The sequence below is a fragment of the Cervus canadensis genome, chromosome 18 (assembly GCF_019320065.1).
Source record: "Cervus canadensis isolate Bull #8, Minnesota chromosome 18, ASM1932006v1, whole genome shotgun sequence".
Lineage (NCBI taxonomy): Eukaryota > Metazoa > Chordata > Mammalia > Artiodactyla > Cervidae > Cervus > Cervus canadensis.
In genome coordinates this window covers 9,461,963-9,483,282 of record NC_057403.1, presented here as the reverse complement: position 1 = coordinate 9,483,282, position 21,320 = coordinate 9,461,963, and the positions used below count along the sequence as shown (strand labels likewise).

At 38.5% G+C, this 21,320-nt stretch overlaps 2 protein-coding genes across 2 annotated transcripts in view; one reads left to right on the top strand and one right to left on the bottom strand.

Moving 5' to 3' along the window:
- The window catches only part of LOC122420697 (zinc finger protein 107-like), a 213,946-nt gene that overhangs the window by 113,087 nt on the left and 79,539 nt on the right, over positions 1–21,320 (top strand). The gene's annotated exons all lie outside the window — the stretch shown is intronic.
- LOC122420583 (zinc finger protein 91-like) overlaps positions 18,838–21,320 on the bottom strand; it is a 29,215-nt gene continuing 26,732 nt past the window's right edge. The window contains 1 exon segment of the mRNA XM_043435833.1: positions 18,838–21,199. Within this exon segment, the coding sequence (XP_043291768.1) occupies positions 19,695–21,199 (1,505 nt within the window). The 3' untranslated portion in view covers positions 18,838–19,694.

Below are 21,320 nucleotides of genomic sequence, written 5' to 3'. Positions count from 1 at the left end.
GGAAAATGTATTATCACTGCCAGGTATTTTGGCAACATTATGAAAAGCATGATCTCAATCTACTATGAAAAATAATCATTTTATGCTATTCCACTGCATATATTGCTACCAAGATCTGTAACCTAAAAGTACATGTCATAGTAAGTTTTTCTTCTTGAAGCAGGAGAATCTCTGGTACGTTTTTGATTTCTGAAAATTTTCTGAGAAATTCTGCACCGCTGAGTTCGTTCTATTTATAAGGGCATTTTTTTTTACTCCTGTTCTACAGAACTGAATTGCATCTCCACCTAAACTCATCAGGGCATTTCCCTACTTCCCTGGGATCCCAACACGAACCACATTCCAATGGGAATCTCAGATACCAGTGAATTCCCGTGTTCATTTCTCACAAAAGGAAGTCATTAATTCTTCTTGAAATTCATCATGCTCTACAGAAAGCCAGAATAGAATGAAGAAAAGGCTGTGGGACACAAGGGAGAAGCAGTCTAAGAGCCGGTCTTCACCATTATAAGAAATAAAGGAAAAAGAAGACGTTGACAACAACAAACCCCCCAAGGGAGAAAAATTAGAATCAGAGAGTAAAGGTGTGCCGCTTCTCAGCCCAGCCCTTTCAGGAGGAAACGCAGACACAGCCCCCGACCCGGGACAGGACATTTACCTGAGAAGCTGCCATTCCCTCCTCTTCTGCCTCCTGCTCTGTGTCTTCTTTGGATGTTATGTCCCAAAATCGCATACAGGCTGAGAAAATACCTTTAAAGGCATCCACACAGCTCTTTCACCTTCAGCTGCTGCCGTGAAAGAGAAGAGAATGTCTTCTTTCTCTCTCCCTTTTCTGAGCTCTTTTCTGGCTTCCTCGGTCCCAGAGCTGTAGTGGGTAATCAAGATTAAGCTGATATGCTAATCACAACGTGGGTTTGGTGCTCACTGTCCCCAGAATCTTTGCAGACCACCCCGAGAGTTCTCTTTCTTTTCTCATTAGAGACCAAGCCCCAGAACAATTCACAAGAGGCAAGGGACCCAACTTCTGGGCTAGCGAGAGGGATTCTGGGAAGTGGACAGACCCGCAGTGTCTCCTTTTGACCTTTCCTGAACTCTTCCGGTTGGCAGTGGCTTATTAGTTCCATATTCCTTATCAGGATCTTTTGTCATAAACAACTCATGCAAATGGTTACTATGGTGCCTGGCCAGGGTGGGCTGTTTCAGTCAGTGGGCTTCCCCTAACAGAACAGTTGACAAGAGACAAGTGACCCAACCTCTGGGCTACCTGACTCTGCCTCTGAGGGTCTTTGAAACAAGGCAGCAGAAGACCCGCTTCCAGGAGCCCTGAGCTTGAGCCCTCAGCTCTGCCTGCCCCAGAGCTCTGGAGCGAGGGTTGAGAGCGGGATCTTCTAGAAACAAAGAACCTCAGCCTGATTCCGGGGGAGGGGCTCTTTCTCGGATGGGTGTGGCCCTGCATGGCCTGTGCCCTTGGGGGAGGGGAGGGCAGGGGTGAGTGTTTGGTGGGAATCACCTGGGGACCCTGGGTTCCTGCAAGGCTTTGCTCTCAGGATTCTAGGAAAGATGGCCTGAGTCCTTAGTTTTGGTTTGTTTCTTACTCCCCTCTGTAACCTGGGGACACAGGTTTGCACAAAATGATTTGCACTGTGACCACCTCTCTTCAGGTGGCAGGTCTGCTACAGCAAGACCAGGAGCCGGGAGGTGTTTCCATCACAGCTTTCTTTGAGAATAAACCAGGGGCAGCAGTGGACGTTGGGTTAACAGTGTGTATGTGCAGGGACAGGTGCATTTGAAAATGATGCCCTAAAGTCTATCCGGTGACCAACCAAGGAAACAATGATGGGTATTAAGTCATAAGTGAACTTACCCATAAATTAACACATGAAACAGATTCTCTGGTGGCTCAGAGAGTAAAGAGTCTGCCTGCATGTGGGAGACCCGAGTTTGATCCCTGGGTCTGGAAGATCCCCTGGAGAAGAAAATGGCAACCCTCTCCAGGATTCTTGCCTGGAAAATCCCATGTAGCCTGGCGGGCTACAGTCCATGGGGTTGCAAGGAATCAGACATGGGCTCAGCGACTTCACCTTCACTTTCTTCACCAACAGAAAAATGTTGCTGCTCTACTTCATGTTTGTATTTCCAGGTTTTATGAATCATTCGCTACAGTTTCTTCTCTGTTCTTTATGGAGAGTTCTCTTTTCTGACATCTTTAAAGGATAATTGACTAACGAAAAATTAAAGATAGGAGCATATCCATTTTTCTAGTAGTATATATTCTAAAAAATAATCACTGTGCATGCACCAGTACGACTATCTTAGATGATTTAGTTTCACAGCAGAATTGAGACTAAGGTACAGAGATGTCCCATATATCTTTTCTTCCCTCACAAGGACAATCTCCCTACTTATGTCCCCACCAGTGTGTACATTTTTACCGCTGATGAATATACATAGACATAAAGCAAAGTTTCTAGTTTCACCTTATGTTTCTCTTCTAGGGGTGTTCACTCTAGGATCTGGGCAAATGTATGTGTCCATTACAAAACCTGTGTCCATTACAACAGTTTAACACAATCATTTCATGATCCTGAACTCAGGGTATTCATAGCCCCTCCTTTGCCACAAAGAGCAACCACTGACCATTTTAATCTCTACAAAATTTCCGAATGAATTCTCAGGTGGCTCCAGGTAAAGAATCCACCTGCCAATGCAGGTGACTTGAGTGATGGGTTCAATCCTTGGATAAGGATCCCCTGAAAGATCCCCTGAAAGAAGAAATGGCCTCCCACTCTAGTGTTCTTTCCTGGGAAATGTCACGAACAGAGGAACCTGGCAGGCTACAGTACATTGGGTCCCACTCAGACACAGTGGAACACATAAGAACATTCACCTACACCAAAATACCATGTTGTAAAAATCCTACTTCTTGTGGCATTTTCAGATGGACTTCCTTCACTTAGTAAAATGCATGGAATTATTGTCTATGCATTTTATACCTTGAAAGCTTAATATAAAAAAGCTTAATATCTATGTCTGCAGCTCTAGTCCTGTTCATTAAAGAGTATCATCAATAACATTTTCTAGATTCCATATGTACATATGTCAAAACTTTTTTTCACAAATATAGAGATTAGACCTGTGGACACAGCGGGAGAATGAGAGGGGGCCCAATAGAGAGAAGAGCCTTGACATTTATTCACCACAATGTGTAAAACAGGTAGCAGGTGGGAAGCTGCTCCATAGCACAGAGAGCTCAGCGCGGGGCTCCGTGATGGCTAGAGGGGGGAGACGGAGATCGCGGGAGGGAGGTTCGAGAGAGTAAAGTTTGTTCTGGATAAGGAAGATGAAAGTGTTCCTGTGTATTTCCTCTTATTTAATTTTTTGTGTGCAGTTACAGTGTATAATGTGTTTGTTTAATTATGTCCTGTGTTTGTGGATTATAAGGAATGTTTGTAATCTGTTTAATAGAGAATGAATGTAAAAATTGTTTGAACTACTTAGAAATATAGGCAGAGCCATTGACTGCTTTTATAGAACTAGGTGTTCTCATTATCACGAAGTAAGTTGATAGGTGGGTTATAACATGTTGTGTAGTTTTACCTTAGAGAGGTGTTGCCCCTAGAAAAGAAGAATTTGTATTGATCGAGACATGTAAGAAGGGAGAGGTAGAAAGTTCAGGACATTGAGTTACATTTATTTGCCATAAAATTTTCTTTCATTTGTCATAAACCTTTTTACTATTTTTGTATTCATCATTTTATTTGCCATTTCTTATACCTTTCTATTAAAAGCATATATTTTACTTTTCTTTAGCAACTATGAAGTGTCTTGTATGTTAGTATTTTATAGATTGTTAAATATGTTTATTAATTCATATTATATTATATACATAAATATATATTTATATTTATATTTATTAATAGCTTAAAATCTTTTTAGTTTTTCTCTAAGAAAAACTTTTTGTAAGAGTAAGTTAATGTTCAGTAATTAATGTTTTAAAATCTTACTTCATTTGGAAATGACCTAGTTGTTTAATAAACTTTTATTATTTAGTTTCGTATAACTCTAGAAACTTAAGTTACTCCAATCTTAAGAGATTGTTTTAGATTATAATAATAGATTATTCTATTAAAAATATAATTATTTTTAATAAAGCTTATCTAAAAGTTTTCATCTCACTTATATATTTGTGTATATATATATATATAAAGACTTACCTTTTTGTTGACAAATTTAGCTTACCTTAAACCAAGGCATAATAAAAGTATTATATAATGTTATTGACATAAGACATGTCTTAATTAGATTAACAAATAATTATATTTAAATAAACATATTTAATATTGAATATTTTTCAGTTCATGTGAAGTTGAATTTAAATAGAGCTTATTAACTTCATATTATCCAAAAACAAAGACATATATTGAAACATAGATAATTTTAGATAGATAGGCATAGTTCTCCATTTGAAATTTAAAATATCTTTCTTTTTTTATTTATTTATTTTGAGTTCCACCAATTTGTTAATGGCTGGAGTCCTAGATAGAGTGGGCTGTGTATCCCAAGGACATGATAAGAGTTAACTTAAGGCTTTTTCTTAGGCCTATTTTTGTTTCTCAGGCAGAACTGGGGCTCCAAAAAAGTATTTTAACAAGTTAACCTTTTCCTAACTGCACGTGCAAGAAGAACCGGTTTTGCAATTTCAAAAAAGATTTTATTTTAGTCAGCTTTCTCCAGAGTCTAAAGAACATCATGGCCATTCAGTGTCAAAAATATTATTTCTCCTTTTTGTAGCTATAGTATATTATTAATGATATATTCATGAGGGAATTGCTGTCACATAGGAAGTAAAGCCTTGGCTACAAAATTTTGACAAATACTAGGACTGTTATGGAGAAGGCAATGGCACCCTATTTCAGTACTCTTGCCTGGAGAATCCCAAGGATGGGGGAGCCTGGTGGGCTGACATCTATGGGGTCGCATAGAGTCTGACACACCCGAAGTGACTTAGCAGCAGCAGTAGCAGGACTGTTAAGCATACCTTGAGGTAACAGAGTCTACTGAAATCTTTTATGAGGCCCGATATGATTAGGATAAGGGAGAGAGAAAGTGAATCTCTCCCGGTCTAAAGGGTGTAAAGGTATATTAAAAAAGCAATCTTGTGAATCAGTAATAATAATGTGCCAATTTTGAGGAATAATAATAGGTGATGGGATCTCTGGTTGTAATGCACACATAGGTTTCATAAAAGAATTAACTTTTCTAAAGTCTGTTAAGAGACACCATTTGTTAGATTTCCTTTTTATAACAAAAATAGGAGAGTTCCAAGAAGAGTAAGATTCCTCAATATGTTTCCATTTTAATTGTGTGTTTATAAGTTCTTTAGTAGCTTGTAATTTTTCTTTCACAAGGGGCAATTGCTTTGTCCAAATAGGCTCATAATTTTTCTCAGTTGTTTTAATAATTGTTTTGTTTGTTAAATGAGCAGTGGCCCCTAGGAAAAATGTGGAATGTATATCTGAGTTTGCCATTGCATAAGTAAGTCCTTTCCTATTAGATTAAGGGGTGCATCTATCACATAAGGTCTTAATGTTGTAGGTTGGCCTTTTGGTCTATCATATGGGTAGATTCGAATATTTTGATAAGTTTCTTGAACTTTGGTTTGAGAAATTCCTGCAATTTGCAAGAGACCTTTTGTATAGGTCAGGATTTGGGCCATAAGTGTTTGGAAATAATAGTAATATTAGATTCAGTGCCAAGGAGACCAGAAAATCTTTTACCATTAATTTTGATATTTATATTTGGTAGGGCATATTCAAATACCAATGATGTCCATAAGGATTGTTTTTGACCTGTATTGCCAAATCTGCCTGTCCATACAATATTAGAGGAGTTAATAGAAATGTAAGGCAAAAGAAGTAATCGAGCAATTTTGTCCCCCCTTTGGAATTGCCATAGAATCTGAGCTGACATCATAATTTGAATCTCTCCTTTATAATTTGAATCAATTATTCCAGGGTGAACAGTAATTTCTTTAGAAGCCAAATTAGATCAGCCAAGTAAAAGACTGAAGGTTTGTGGGGGCAGGGGTCCAAAAAGTCCAGTAGGTACTCTAGAAGGGACTGCTTAAGGGTAAAGGAAAAAATCATTTAGGGCTGGTATATTAATGGCAGCACTGCTGGACGTTGAGGGTTTGAGGGAAAAGATAGAATTTGACCCTGGTTTTTGTTGTAGGGGACCTGGGGGGGTCCCCTGTTTGGAGTCCACTATTCCAGGAATGGAATAGGTTTTCCTTCAATATCAAATTTAAATTTACAATCTTTGGCCCAATGCATTCCTCTATGGTAGCAAGGGCGAATTTTTAGAGGTTTTTATTAGCCTTCTTAGGGCAGTCCCTTTTTAAATGGTTTTTATCTCCATATGTAAAGCATCCTTCATTTCCCTTTTTAAAAGGTAGTAGCCATTGTTTCAGCTAGTAGTTACATCTTTTGAGTTTTTGATCCTAGATTGTGACAAGCCTTCAAATAATCAGTAATAGTCCTAGTCTCACAAATTGCAGCTATAGCTCTTTGACATTTCTGATTTGCATTCTCTCTCTTTTTTTGATTTGCATTCTCTTAAACAAGTAATTTCTCTAGCTGTTTCTTGGTTTCTTCTCCGATTATAGCATGGGAAATAGCAGCTTCTAATCTAGCTAAAAAATTAGCATAACTTTCATTAGATTCCAACGAAGGAGAGACTTTTGGAGTTGCAACCGTTGGCAGAGGAGGAGCATTTGGAGCAGCCGGGGCAGGACTAGTAAGAAAACTTTGAGATATTTTGTATTATTGGGCCTTTTGTAAAGTTTTATCATTTAATTTATACTTATGTAATAAGTGTTCTGTCTGTTGCTGAATATTGGAAGGGCTAGAATGTACCTTGAAATGGCAGAATTACAGCTTTAATGAGAGCCCATAGGGGGCTAGAGATCAGTTGGACTATTTTTTCCTTGTTTGGCGGCTCATTTAACATTTTCTTTGACGCGGAGCCAAATTTCTAAATCAAAACTGCATTTATCAGGGAACTAAGGATTATGTTCAACTACTGTTTGAAGGCAAGCCTCTATTCATTGGCGTGAAACCAGAAGTCCCTGAACTTTAAACAAATGGTGAAGTAAAGTAGAAAAATAATGGGCTGGCCAGCCGTTTAACCCACGCCTTAGTACTTACCGACCTCAATAGGTCCCTGAGTCACTCCGCCCCATATGCCACGTATACCAGTGTCCCTGTTTCTTGGCGCCATTTGTTGTGGTCCTTTAATGGACCAGAACCTGGTGGTATGGAGTCGATGATAAGAAAGTAAAAGAGAGAAAGAGGCTGATATTCCCTGGTTTACGCAGAGGACCAATAAAGCCCTTGACGCAGGACTTGCATCGCTCATGAAGGTACCAGGCGCCCTCTCGAAGGGGTCTTAGAAGCCCGGGCAGAAAAGTGAGCACGATGGGTCTCCACGCTCCAGAGAGTCAGCCAGAAAAAGAGAGAGAGAGAGAGAGAGAGAGAGAGAGAGAGAGAGAGAGAGACAGAAAGAAAAAAGACCCGGGAACCTAAGCTCTGATGGAGCAAAGGTGCTTTAATGGTTTTTCTATGAATATATATAGGCTGTGGTACAAGAAACTTCTTTCGGGAATGATAGAGATCAGAAAAGCAAACGTACAGCAACCGTTACCAAGGGAACAAGGGGTAATGTTAGTCACAAGGTCAGGAGACAATCCATATCTCAAGAAAGGGGAGCAAGACTAAGCAGTTTTGTCCTAAAATGAATGTTTACTAAAGGAGATGCAAGCCTGCCTCACACAATGACCTCAGTCCCTGGGAGCAGCGTGCTGTTCCGCTTGAAGAGGGACAAAGGACTCATGAGAGACAGCAAGTAGGAATCCTCCCGTCAAACATTCCCTGACACCGGGAAAAATATCAATAACCTCAGATATGCAGATGACACCACCCTTATGGCAGAAAGTGAAGAGGAACTTAAAAGCCTCTTGATGAAAGTGAAAGAGGAGAGTGAAAAGTTTGGCTTAAAGCTCAACTTTCAGAAAACTAAGATCATGGCATCTGGTCACATCACTTCATGGGAAATAGATGGGGAAACAGTGGAAACAGTGTCAGACTTTATTTTTGGGGGCTCCCAAATCACTGCAGATGGTGATTGCAGCCATGAAATTAAAAGACGGTTACTCCTTGGAAGGAAAGTTATGACCACCCTAGATAGCATATTAAAAAGCAGACACATTAAGAAAGCAGGAGTCGCAATACTCATATCAGATAAAATAGACTTTCAAATAAGGGATGTGAAAAGAGACAAAGAAGGACACTACATAATGATCAAAGGATCAATCAAAGAAGAAGATATAACAATTATAAATATATATGCACCCAACATAGGAGCACCGCAATATGTACGGCAAACACTAACGAGTATGAAAGAGGAAATTAATAGTAACACAATAATAGTGGGAGACTTTAATACCCCACTCACAACTATGGATAGATCAACTAAACAGAAAATTAACAAGGAAACACAAACCTTAAATGACACAATGGACCAGCTAGACCTAATTGATATCTATAGGACATTTCACCCCAAAACAATCAACTTCACCTTTTTCTCAAGTGCACACGGAACATTCTCCAGAATAGATCACATCCTGGGCCATAAATCTGGTCTTGGAAAATTCAAAAAAATTGAAATCATTCCAGTCATCTTTTCTGACCACAGTGCAGTAAGATTAGATCTCAATTACAGGAAAAAAAATGTTAAAACTTCAAACATATGGAGGCTAAATAACACGCTTCTGAATAACCAACAAATCATAGAAGAAATCAAAAAAGAAATCAAAATATGTATAGAAATGAATGAAAATGAAAACACAACAACCCAAAACCTATGGGACACTGTAAAAGCAGTGCTAAGGGGAAGGTTCATAGCATTACAGGCTTACATCAAGAAACAAGAAAAAAACCAAATAAATAACCTAACTCTACACCTAAAGCAATTAGAGAAGGAAGAAATGAAGAACCCCAGGGTTAGCAGAAGGAAAGAAATCCTAAAAATCAGGGCAGAAATAAATGCAAAAGAAACTAAAGAGACCATAGCAAAAATCAACAAAGCTAAAAGCTGGTTTTTTGAAAAAATAAACAAAATTGACAAACCATTAGCAAGACTCATTAAGAAACAAAGAGAGAAGAACCAAATTAACAAAATTAGAAATGAAAACGGAGAGATCACAACAGACAACACTGAAATACAAAGGATCATAAGAGACTACTACCAGCAGCTCTATGCCAATAAAATGGACAACTTGGATGAAATGGACAAATTCTTAGAAAAGTATAACTTTCCAAAACTGAACCAGGAAGAAATAGAAGATCTTAACAGACCCATCACAAGCAAGGAAATCGAAACTGTAATCAAAAATCTTCCAGCAAACAAAAGCCCAGGACCAGATGGCTTCACAGCTGAATTCTACCAAAAATTTAGAGAAGAGCTAACACCTACCTTACTCAAACTCTTCCAGAAAATTGCAGAAGAAGGTAAACTTCCAAACTCATTCTATGAGGCCACCATCACCCTAATTCCAAAACCAGACAAAGATGCCACAAAAAAAGAAAACTACAGGCCAATATCACTGATGAACATAGATGCAAAAATCCTTAACAAAATTCTAGCAAACAGAATCCAACAACATATTAAAAAAATCATACACCATGACCAAGTGGGCTTTATCCCAGGAATGCAAGGATTCTTTAATATCCGCAAATCAATCAATGTAATACACCACATTAACAAATTGAAAGATAAAAACCATATGATTATCTCAATAGATGCAGAGAAAGCCTTTGACAAAATTCAACACTCATTTATGATTAAAACTCTCCAAAAAGCAGGAATAGAAGGAACATACCTCAACATAATAAAAGCTATATATGACAAACCCACAGCAAGCATCACCCTCAATGGTGAAAAATTGAAAGCATTTCCCCTGAAATCAGGAACAAGACAAGGGTGCCCACTCTCACCACTACTATTCAACATAGTGTTGGAAGTTTTGGCCACAGCAATCAGAGCAGAAAAAGAAGTAAAAGGAATCCAGATAGGAAAAGAAGAAGTGAAACTCTCACTGTTTGCAGATGACATGATCCTCTACATAGAAAACCCTAAAGACTCTACCAGAAAATTACTAGAGCTAATCAATGAATATAGTAAAGTTGCAGGATATAAAATTAACACACAGAAATCCCTTGCATTCCTATATACTAACAATGAAAAAACAGAAAGAGAAATTAAGGAAACAATACCATTCACCATTGCAACAAAAAGAATAAAATACTTAGGAGTATATCTACCTAAAGAAACAAAAGACCTATACATAGAAAACTATAAAACACTGATGAAAGAAATCAAAGAGGACACAAACAGATGGAGAAACATACCGTGTTCATGGATTGGAAGAATCAATATTGTCAAAATGGCTATTCTACCCAAAGCATCTATAGATTCAATGCAATCCCTATCAAGCTACCAACGGTATTTTTCACAGGACTAGACCAAAGAATTTCACAATTTGTATGGAAATACAAAAAACCTCGAATAGCCAAAGTAATCTTGAGAAAGAAGAATGGAACTGGAGGAATCAACCTGCCTGACTTCAGACTCTACTACAAAGCCACAGTCATCAAGACAGTATGGTACTGGCACAAAGACAGAAATATAGATCAATGGAACAGAATAGAAAGCCCAGAGATAAATCCACGAACCTATGGACACCTTATCTTTGACAAAGGAGGCAAGGATATACAATGGAAAAAAGACAACCTCTTTAACAAGTGGTGCTGGGAAAACTGGTCAACCACTTGTAAAAGAATGAAACTAGAACACTTTCTAACACCATACACAAAAATAAACTCAAAATGGATTAAAGATCTAAATGTAAGACCAGAAACTATAAAACTCCTAGAGGAGAACATAGGCAAAACACTCTCCGACATAAATCACAGCAAGATCCTCTATGACCCACCTCCCAGAATATTGGAAATAAAAGCAAAACTAAACAAATGGGACCTAATGAAACTTAAAAGCTTTTGCACTACAAAGGAAACTATAAGTAAGGTGAAAAGACAGCCCTCAGATTGGGAGAAAATAATAGCAAATGAAGAAACAGACAAAGGATTAATCTCAAAAATATACAAGCAACTCCTGCAGCTCAATTCCAGAAAAATAAATGACCCAATCAAAAAATGGGCCAAAGAACTAAACAGACATTTCTCCAAAGAAGACATACAGATGGCTAACAAACACATGAAAAGATGCTCAACATCACTCATTATCAGAGAAATGCAAATCAAAACCACAATGAGGTACCATTACACGCCAGTCAGGATGGCTGCTATCCAAAAGTCTACAAGCAATAAATGCTGGAGAGGGTGTGGAGAAAAGGGAACCCTCTTACACTGTTGGTGGGAATGCAAACTAGTACAGCCACTATGGAGAACAGTGTGGAGATTTCTTAAAAAACTGGAAATAGAACTGCCATATGACCCAGCAATCCCACTTCTGGGCATACACACTGAGGAAACCAGATCTGAAAGAGACACGTGCACCCCAATGTTCATCGCAGCACTGTTTATAATAGCCAGGACATGGAAGCAACCTAGATGCCCATCAGCAGATGAATGGATAAGGAAGCTGTGGTACATATACACCATGGAATATTACTCAGCCATTAAAAAGAATTCATTTGAACCAGTCCTAATGAGATGGATGAAACTGGAGCCCATTATACAGAGTGAAGTAAGCCAGAAAGATAAAGAACATTACAGCATACTAACACATATATATGGAATTTAGAAAGATGGTAACGATAACCCTATATGCAAAACAGAAAAAGAGACACAGAAATACAGAACAGACTTTTGAACTTTGTGGGAGAATGTGAGGGTGGGATATTTCAAAAGAACAGCATGTATACTATCTATGGTGAAACAGATCACCAGCCCAGGTGGGATGCATGAGACAAGTGCTCCGGCCTGGTGCACTGGGAAGACCCAGAGGAATCGGGTGGAGAGGGAGGTGGGAGGGGGGATCGGGATTGGGAATACATGTAAATCCATGGCTGATTCATATCAATGTATGACAAAACCCACTGGAAAAAAAAAATTAAAAAATAAATAAATAAATAAAAATAAATTAAAAAAAATAAAATAAAAAGCAGACACATTACTTTGCCAACAAAGGTTCATCTAGTCAAGGCTATGGTTTTACCAGTGGTCATGTATGGATGTGACAGTTGGACTGTGAAGAAAGCTAAGCACCAAAGAATTAATGCTTTTGAACTGTGTGTTGGAGAAGACTCTTGAGAGTCCCTTGGACTGCAAGGAGATCCAACCAGTCCATCCTAAAGGAGATCAGTCCTGGGTGTTCATTGGAAGGACTGATGCTGAAGCTGAAACTCCAAAACTTTGGCCACCTCATGTGAAGAGCTGACTAATTGGAAAAGACCCTGATGCTGGGAGAGATTGGGGAGGGAGGCGAAGGGGACGAGAGAGGATGAGATGGCTGGATGTCATCACTGACTCAATGGACACGAGTTTGGGTGGACTCTGGGAGTTAGTGATGGACAGGGAGGCCTGGTGTGGTGCGATTCATGGGATTGCAATGAGTCGGACATGACTGAGCGACTGAACTGATGACTTATTATCAGATAGATAATCCAAAAGGACCTACTAAATAGCACAGGGAAGTCTACTGAACCAAGTGAAAGATCCTACATGGGAAAAACCCTGAAAAGGAATAGATATAGGTCTATGTATAACTGAATCAAGTTCCTGTAAACCTAAAACAAACACAACAATGGAAATCAACCCTACTTCAATAGAAAATAAAAATTGAGTTAGCCAAAACAAACAGACAAAACAGGAAGCGGGAAAAAATGCTACTAACCTGTGGCCACTTTTGGTTACTGAAAAACACAGTCAATACTGAATACTCCAGGCTAGGGGTAAAGAAGGAAAAAAATCTGTCCTCAACAAATATCCTCAGGTAGGCCCTGGAAAAATAATCAAAACAGAGCAGGCCACCAAGAGGCTACTCTTGAGAGGTCAGTTTTACATTTCTTAAATATATATATATATATATATATATATATATATATCGAAAAAGTTTCAACCTCCTGAAATCTTAGAAAAATGCAAATCAAAATTACAATGAGGTATCACTTCTCACTGATCAGAATGGTCTTTGTTAAAAAGTCTACAAACAGTAAAGTTTGGGGAGGCTGTGGAGAAAAGGGAACCCTCCTACACTGATGCTGGTAATGTAAACTGGGAACAGCCACCAAGGAGTATGAGGCGCACGTTCCTTAAACAAAGGAAAAGAGAATGAAATTATGACAACTGCCTAACCCCATACAAAAAAAGGAACTTGAAATCAATTAAATATCTAAATGATGGGATGAGTACTCTAAATCTCCTGAGGAAAATAAATGCTTTGATATAAATCACAGCAAGTTCTTTTTGGAACTACCACTTAGAGAAATGAAAAATAAAACAAAAGTCAACAAAATGGATCTCATTGACCTTTAGGAAACCCTAAAGGAAAGAAAAAGTCAACCCTCAGAATGGGAAAAAAATGTAACAAACAAAGACCTACATGGACTTCATCTCCAAAACATGTAAACTGCTCATACAGCTCAAACTCATATGGAACAGCTAAACAAGAGAAATTTTTTTGCCCAAAAGTCTGAATACAACTTATATGTTATTTTAAAAAAGAATCCTTCTAAATTATATTTTTTAATTGTGTCTGTGCACATGTAGAAAGCAACTATTTTAGACCCTGGCATGGGTTCCAAGCCAGGAGATAAACACAGAAAATGGAAAAAATCATTCCTAAAAAGCTCTAATGAAAAATTAAAATGAATAAGCATTTTTATCCCAGTTGAGAAATTTAGCATGTATTAACAAATTGCTTATATATATAGACAAGATAGCAAGGCTGTAACCCTTTCTTTAAAACAAAAGTAATCTTACTTTATAAGTAAAGAAAAAAAATTAAAAGTTGTAAAATATTCAAAGACTCACTGACATATCAACTAAACCTTTGTGATTAAATTATACCATGGTTCAAACACCCCTTGAAGGAAGTAGACAAAAAACCTAGCGATTACTTTTTCTAGAAGTAATCTGAAATATATGAACAAAGCATTTTCATAGATCTGGGATACCTGCTAATTATCTCCTTCTTACCAAATATATGTTTATTCAAGCATGTTATATTATATCTTTTAGACAAAGTCATAGATGATTTTGATATAAAACTGATCAGAATGTAAAAATATAGGAAACCAAGGATTTTGGCTCCTATGGAGTTGAAGGAGCCAAATCAAGCTGAATTCTAACTATGTATCTGGTTCATAAATGGCCATTGTGAATGGCACAGAGGTGAAACAGCCACGTAAGAAATCTTAGTGAAGATTGAACTTAAAGCATTATACAGATTTTACAGGTTTAATAGATTACAGATTTTACAGGTTTAGTAGATTTGTAAACCTAGAAAAAAACAATCCTTTAGACTATTTATATACTATATATCTAACAGTTTTTTTTACTTTTCAATCTTGAATGAGCCATATAAATAATTTTAGATCAATAATAATGCTATCCAAAATTGTTTTGAATATTTGGTCAAATATTCAGGAAATGGTAGAGCTTGGGACTTACTTCAGTGGATCTGAGCTTGAGTTTCTCTAAAAAGAACAAAGGCAGCACACAGATAATTCTAATGGATGTTTTACCCAAATGAGGTAACCGGCAAAAATATCAGAAACAGAAAAAACGAATCATTTAATGTTAACATTTTCATGCACACATACATACACTACTTAGGAACTATATACATATTAAAAGTGATAGAGAAAACCTATTCATGTCAATAAAATCAAGAGTAGATTTCCCTGTTTGAATCTTATAATTTATTTCTGGTTGATTCTGTCTTTTTTAAACATGCTAGGGCAAAAACACATGATGGTATGATATAAATTAGAGCTCTTGCTTCTGAACGTTTTATTCTTTAGAAAATCTCTATCACTAGTGTTGAGTGCTATTTTAGATTTAACAGAGTTGAACATATATTAGTAATAAGATTCTTGTAAATATTATAGAAAATACAAAGATGTGAAAAGAATTCTATTTTGGGAATATGTTGTTCAGTTGCTCACTCGCGTCCGACTTTTTGCGACTCCATGGACTGCAGCACGCCAGGATTCAGTCTGTCACTGTTTCCATTGTTTCCCCATCTATTTGCCATGAAGTGATGGAACCGGATGCCATGATCTTCATTTTTTGAATGCTGAGTTTTAAGTCAGCTTTTTCACTCTCCTCTTTCACCTTCATCAAGAGTCTCTTTAATTCCTCTTTGCTTTCTATCATAAGGGTGGTGATACCTGCATATCTGAGTTTACTGATATTTCTCCCTGCAATTGCGATTCCAGCTTGTACTTCATCCAGCCCGGCATTTCGCGTGATGTACTCTGCATATAAGTTAAATAAACAAGGTGACAATATACAGTCTTGATATACTCCTTCCCCAATTTTGAACCAGTCCATTGTTCCATGTCTGGTTCTAATTGTTGCTTCTTGACTTCCATAAAGGTTTAGAAGGGGGCAGGTAAGGTGATCTGATACTTCTGTCTCTTTAAGAATATTCCACAGTTTATTGTGACCTACACAGTCAAAGGCTTCAGCGTAGTCAGTGAAGCAGAAGTAGATGTTTTTCTGAAATTCTCTAGCTTTTCCTATGATCCAGTTGGTGTTGGCAGTTTGATCCATGGTTCCACTGCCTTTTCTAAAACAAGGTTGTGCACCTGGAAGTTCACATACTGTTGAAGCCTAACTTGAAGGATTTTGAGCATTACTTTGCTAGCTTGTGAAATGAGTGCAATTGTGCAGTAGTTTGAATATGAGTGCTGAGTATATTAAAAATGGAAATAATCAGACCTGAGCTTAAGTAATGAAAACTCACAAAACTCAAGAACCCTACTAAACACAGGTGAGTGTTCATTTTTCCAAAGCAAACAGAGGAAAACACGGATTTCTCATTAACTGTGGCAGCTTATTCACACTCCTCACTAAATCGTTCAAAGATTTTTATTAAAGATAAAGAGAAAAAGTATGAACATTTAGTGCTGGAATCTCAGAGAACCACCTGAACCAATGGAACATGAGGTGTAATGGGATAAATGTTAGCAGTGATCTGAATCTCTCCTGAAAAAATATCAGTTTTATGCAAATTCCACTTCATATATAACTTCCAGTGTTCTGTATATTAAAAGTACAGTTAAGCATGAGTCCTTCCTGCCAATATAGAGAAGAGTGTCTCACATTTTTCTTCTCCATTTTTCCCGCAAACTTTCTGTAGAATTCTGAACCACTGAGGCAATTCTATTTATAAGGACATTTTCTTAATCCTTTTCTAAATGTCTGAAGTTGCGCCTGCATGTAAATTCATCACTAATTTCCCCCTACTTCTCTAAGATCCCAAGACTGAAGCACATCCCAATAGGATTCTCAGAACCTATGCCTCCCTGGGTTGATCTCACACAAAGGAAATGTTTTCACCAGTTGAGAGTCAATTCATGTTGAGAATCTGTCATACTCCATAGAAAGCCGGGATACAGACAATGCAGAAAAGACTCTAGGACCAAGGGAGACGTAGTCTAAAGAGCCGGTCTTCACTACTATAAGAAAAAAAGGAAAAAATAAGTTGATAACAAATGCCCTGGGAAGAAATATTAGAAGCAGAGAAGTAAAGGTTTGCAGATTCTCAGTCCAGGAATTACAGGAGGAAAAGCAGACACAGCCCCAGACCTGGGACAGGACATGTACCCGAGAAGCTGCCATTTCCTCTTCTTCCTCCTGCTCTGTCTTCTCTGGGGATGTTATGCTGCAAATTCACACCTGTGTCTTGAGATACGTTCAAAGGCATCCGGACAGCTCTTTAACCTGCAACCACCTCACCTAGACAGAAGGACCTTGAAAAGCTGAAAAGACCCACCTCTCCTGTTCTGTCTCAGGAAATATTCAGGAACAATCACTTTCTACCTGGAGACCAGCCTGCGAATTTACTTGTTGAACACTCCCCACAGAGAGCTCCTAACCCTCTGCTCACACAGACCATGTGAGCTGACTGACTTCCCTGGTCCAAATCCAGCTAGACCAATGCTGCTGCCTCTCCTCGGACTGAAGCCGGGCCTCAGCTCTCACAAATGGGCCAGGAGCCACGTTCTTAAGCCTGGCTCCCCCTCAGAATCCCCTGGAGCACTTCCTACACACCACACTGATGCCCCCACAGGACCAAGAGAACTCTGTGGGGAGGTCGCTTACTGACACTGGTCACGTGACCCTGATGGGAAACAGATGGAAACCACTTGGCTAAGGATTCTTTCTGAATCATTTTTCAGTGAATACAAATCACTCAAGGCCAGGGCCCCACTCTAAGAAGCTATGAATCAGCAGGTCTGAGGCGCAGAAATGAGTCTTTACCAGGCTTCCCATGTGTTCTGATGTTTCTTTCCCAAGCCCACATTCAGACACCCAGAGCTCAAGCCCTCACACTCAGCACACCTGAGACCTCTCTGTAGGGGAGGATTTAGAATGGGAACTTCTGAGGGAGGTCAAGGCTAGAATCAGGCAGAGAAAGTTCCAGTACTTGGGGTAAGTGACCCTGGGTGAAGCGCTGTGGGTTCCTCAGGCTGAGTGTGGATGGGTCCATTCAAACCAGAGGAGCAGGATTCTGGTGAGCTCTGAGGGTGTCACTGAAGGGGGGCCTGTGCAGTAGACACTGGGGTTCAGCAAGACTGCTGGTCTCAAGGAAGGGGGTGATCTAGGGCAGGTGCTCCCAGGACTGGCTGGTGTGAGTTCAAGGACCTGCAGGCTGCCTGCTCCCCAGACAGATGCTGAGTACAAAGGATGAGAACAAAGATGCTGAGAACAAAGGACAACTGAAGCAGGTGAGTTCATGACTCTGGGTCCTGAGAGAATTCACAGCAAGCTCTGAGTGACATCATGGATAGAAGTGAGCAGAGAAAGAGGCAGTAATTGGGGCTCAGGTTTTTATAAGAGGCCCTGGGTGAAGTGCTGTGGGCTCCCCAGGCTGTGGGTGGATGGGTCCATTCAGACCAAAAGGACTAGGATTTTGGTGGCTCTGTGAGGGTGGCATTGAAGGGGAGCTTGTGAAGTAGCCCTGGGGTTCAACAAGCCTGCTAGTCTTAAGGAAGGGGGTCTTCTGGTGCAAGTGCTCACAGGACTGGCTGGTGTGAGTTCAAGGACCTGCAGGCTGCCTGCTCCCCAGACAGATGCTGAGGCAGCAACAGCATGGAGCAGTTCAGGGGAGCTCTCAACAGTACTGTGTATGATCCTTCTTATTAGAACCATCACAATGTCCCTGCAGTTTCAGAGAGAGGGAAAAGTACAAAGGAGAAATGATGGGAAATACATGATCAAATGATTTGAGGCTTAAGGGCAGTAAGGAAACTAACTGTTACAGATGCCATCCCACTGTGCTACCAAAGATTTCACTGTTATGTGCTCTTCCCTGCAACCTTAAATAAGATGGGAGAGGTTAATGGTGGAGGTAGGTTAACACTTCATTCATTCACACCAACTTTACCACAAGAAGCCATTCAGTTTTATTGATTAACATGTATGAACATCACACACAGTCAGAATAAAGCCTTTTATACTCCATTGTGTAACTTTGATTAAAAGACAGATTGCAAGCATAAACAATATTCATTCCTCTGATATCTGACAACTGTGATTTCTACGGTTACAAAATGGAGACTAATCATTTAAGAAAGAAGACTTACAATAATTACAGGAATTTTCTGGGAAGGGTTTCCCATACATTTTAGGGTATCAGAGGTTATTTGAAATATATTAAACTTTCATAATTTCTGCTGATATTATAAAACACATCAAGATTTCAGTGAACTGTCATTATATTAACCTTTAAAAGCATAACTTAATAACTAACATCTTTAGTATGTGGAATTATTCCCTGAACACTTACATCATGGTGACCTACAGGGATGTGTGACATGAATGACAAACACCACCATTTAGATGTTTACTGTACATGTTACATTACTGTGTCCTTAATCTTCTAATGGAGAATACATATAAATGATTTCTCCCTAGATAGAAGGGCTTCTCTCATCTTTGAGGTACCAACTATCAACAACATAAGTTTGCATGCACACTAGAAATGAATCATACCTTGGAGTAAGTAGAGAGTTGAACTACATTCATTTTCAAATAATCACAAATCATGTCAGTATAAACAAGGATACATTGCTAATAATTGTACCTTTATAAACATCAACCTTTCATCTTGTGATCCACACTAACATATCAATTTTCTATCTGTTTTAACTGTTGATTACTATCTATAGTACTTCTCTGTAAGAGGAACTTCGGAAAACAGGATTGATGTAAAGTTTTCTAGTATGGATTTTCTGGTATTTATTTAGATTTCATTTTTCATTAAACCATTTTCTACATTTTTTTCTTTTACATTTCTACATCATTCCATGTCCTTCTTATATAAATGGTCTCGTGTTTTCCAACGTGTATGTTTAGGACAAACTTCTTCCATCACTTATTTCATTATGAGGGTTTCTCTCCAGTATGTGCACTGAGATGCCTAGTGAGATGACTGCTATGCCTAAAGGCTTTTCCACATTCTTTACATTTATAAGGTTTCTCTCCAGTATGAATTCGCTGGTGTTTAGTAAGAGTTGAGGATTGACTAAAGGCTTTTCCACATTCTTTACATTTATAAGGTTTCTCTCCAGTATGAATTAACTGATGCTGAGTAAAGCCATAGCGCCGGCTAAAGGCTTTGCCACAATCCTTACATTTATAAGGTTTCACTCCAGTATGAATTCGCTGGTGTTTAGTAAGAGTTGAGGATTGACTAAAGGCTTTTCCACATTCTTTACATTTATAAAGTTTATCTCCAGTATGAATTAACTGATGCTGAGTAAAGCCATAGCGCTGGCTAAAGGCTTTGCCACAATCCTTACATTTATAAGGTTTCTCTCCAGTATGAATTATCTGGTGTTTAGTAAGAGTTGAGGATAGACTAAAGGCTTTTCCACATTCTTTACATTTAAAAGGTTTTTCTCCAGTATGAATTAACTGATGTTGAGTAAAACCATTGCTCTGGCTAAAGGCTTTGCCACAATCATTACATTTATAAGGCTTCTCTCCAGTATGAATTCGCTGGTGTCTGGTAAGAGTTGTGTTTTTATTAAATGCTTTTCCACATTCTTTACATTTATAAGGTTTCTCTCCAGTATGAATTCGCTGGTGTTTAGTAAGAGTTGAGGATTGACTAAAGGCTTTTCCACATTCTTTACATTTAAAAGGTTTCTCTCCAGTATGAATTAACTGATGTTGAGTAAAACCATAGCTCTGGCTAAAGGCTTTGCCACAAACCTTACATTTATAAGGCTTCTCTCCAGTATGAATTCGCTGGTGTTTAGTAAGAGTTGAGTTTTTATTAAATGCTTTTCCACATTCTTTACATTTATAAGGTTTCTCTCCAGTATGAATTCGCCGGTGTTTAGAAAGAGTTGAGGATTGACTAAAGGCTTTTCCACATTCTTTACATTTATAAGGTTTCTCTCCAGTATGAATTAACTGATGTTGAGTAAAGCCATAGCACTGGCTAAAAGCTTTGCCACAATCCTTACATTTATAAGGTTTCACTCCAGTATGAATTCGCTGGTGTTGAGTAAGATGTGAGTTTGTATTGAAGGCTTTTCCACATTCTTTACATTTATAAGGTTTCTCTCCAGTATGAATTAACTGATGTTGAGTAAAGCCATAGCACCGGCTAAAGGCTTTGCCACAATCCTTACATTTATAAGGTTTCTCTCCAGTATGAATTCGCTGGTGTCGAGTAAGATTTGAGTTCTGATTAAAGGCTTTGCCACACTTTGCACATTGATAAGGTTTCTCCCCAATGTGAATTTGCTGATGTTGACTAAGAGTTGAGAAATAGATAAACACTTTGCCACATTTGCTACATTTATAAGGTTTCCTGCCAGTATGGATTTGCTGATGTTGACTAAGATTTGAACTCTGATTAAAGGCTTTGGCACATCCTGCACACTTGAAAGGTTTGCTTCCTGAACGTGTCTTCCTGTGTTTACTTATATTAGATGAGTTACTGAAGACTTTCCCACATTTATTACACTTGTAATGTTTCTGTGGATTCTGAATTCT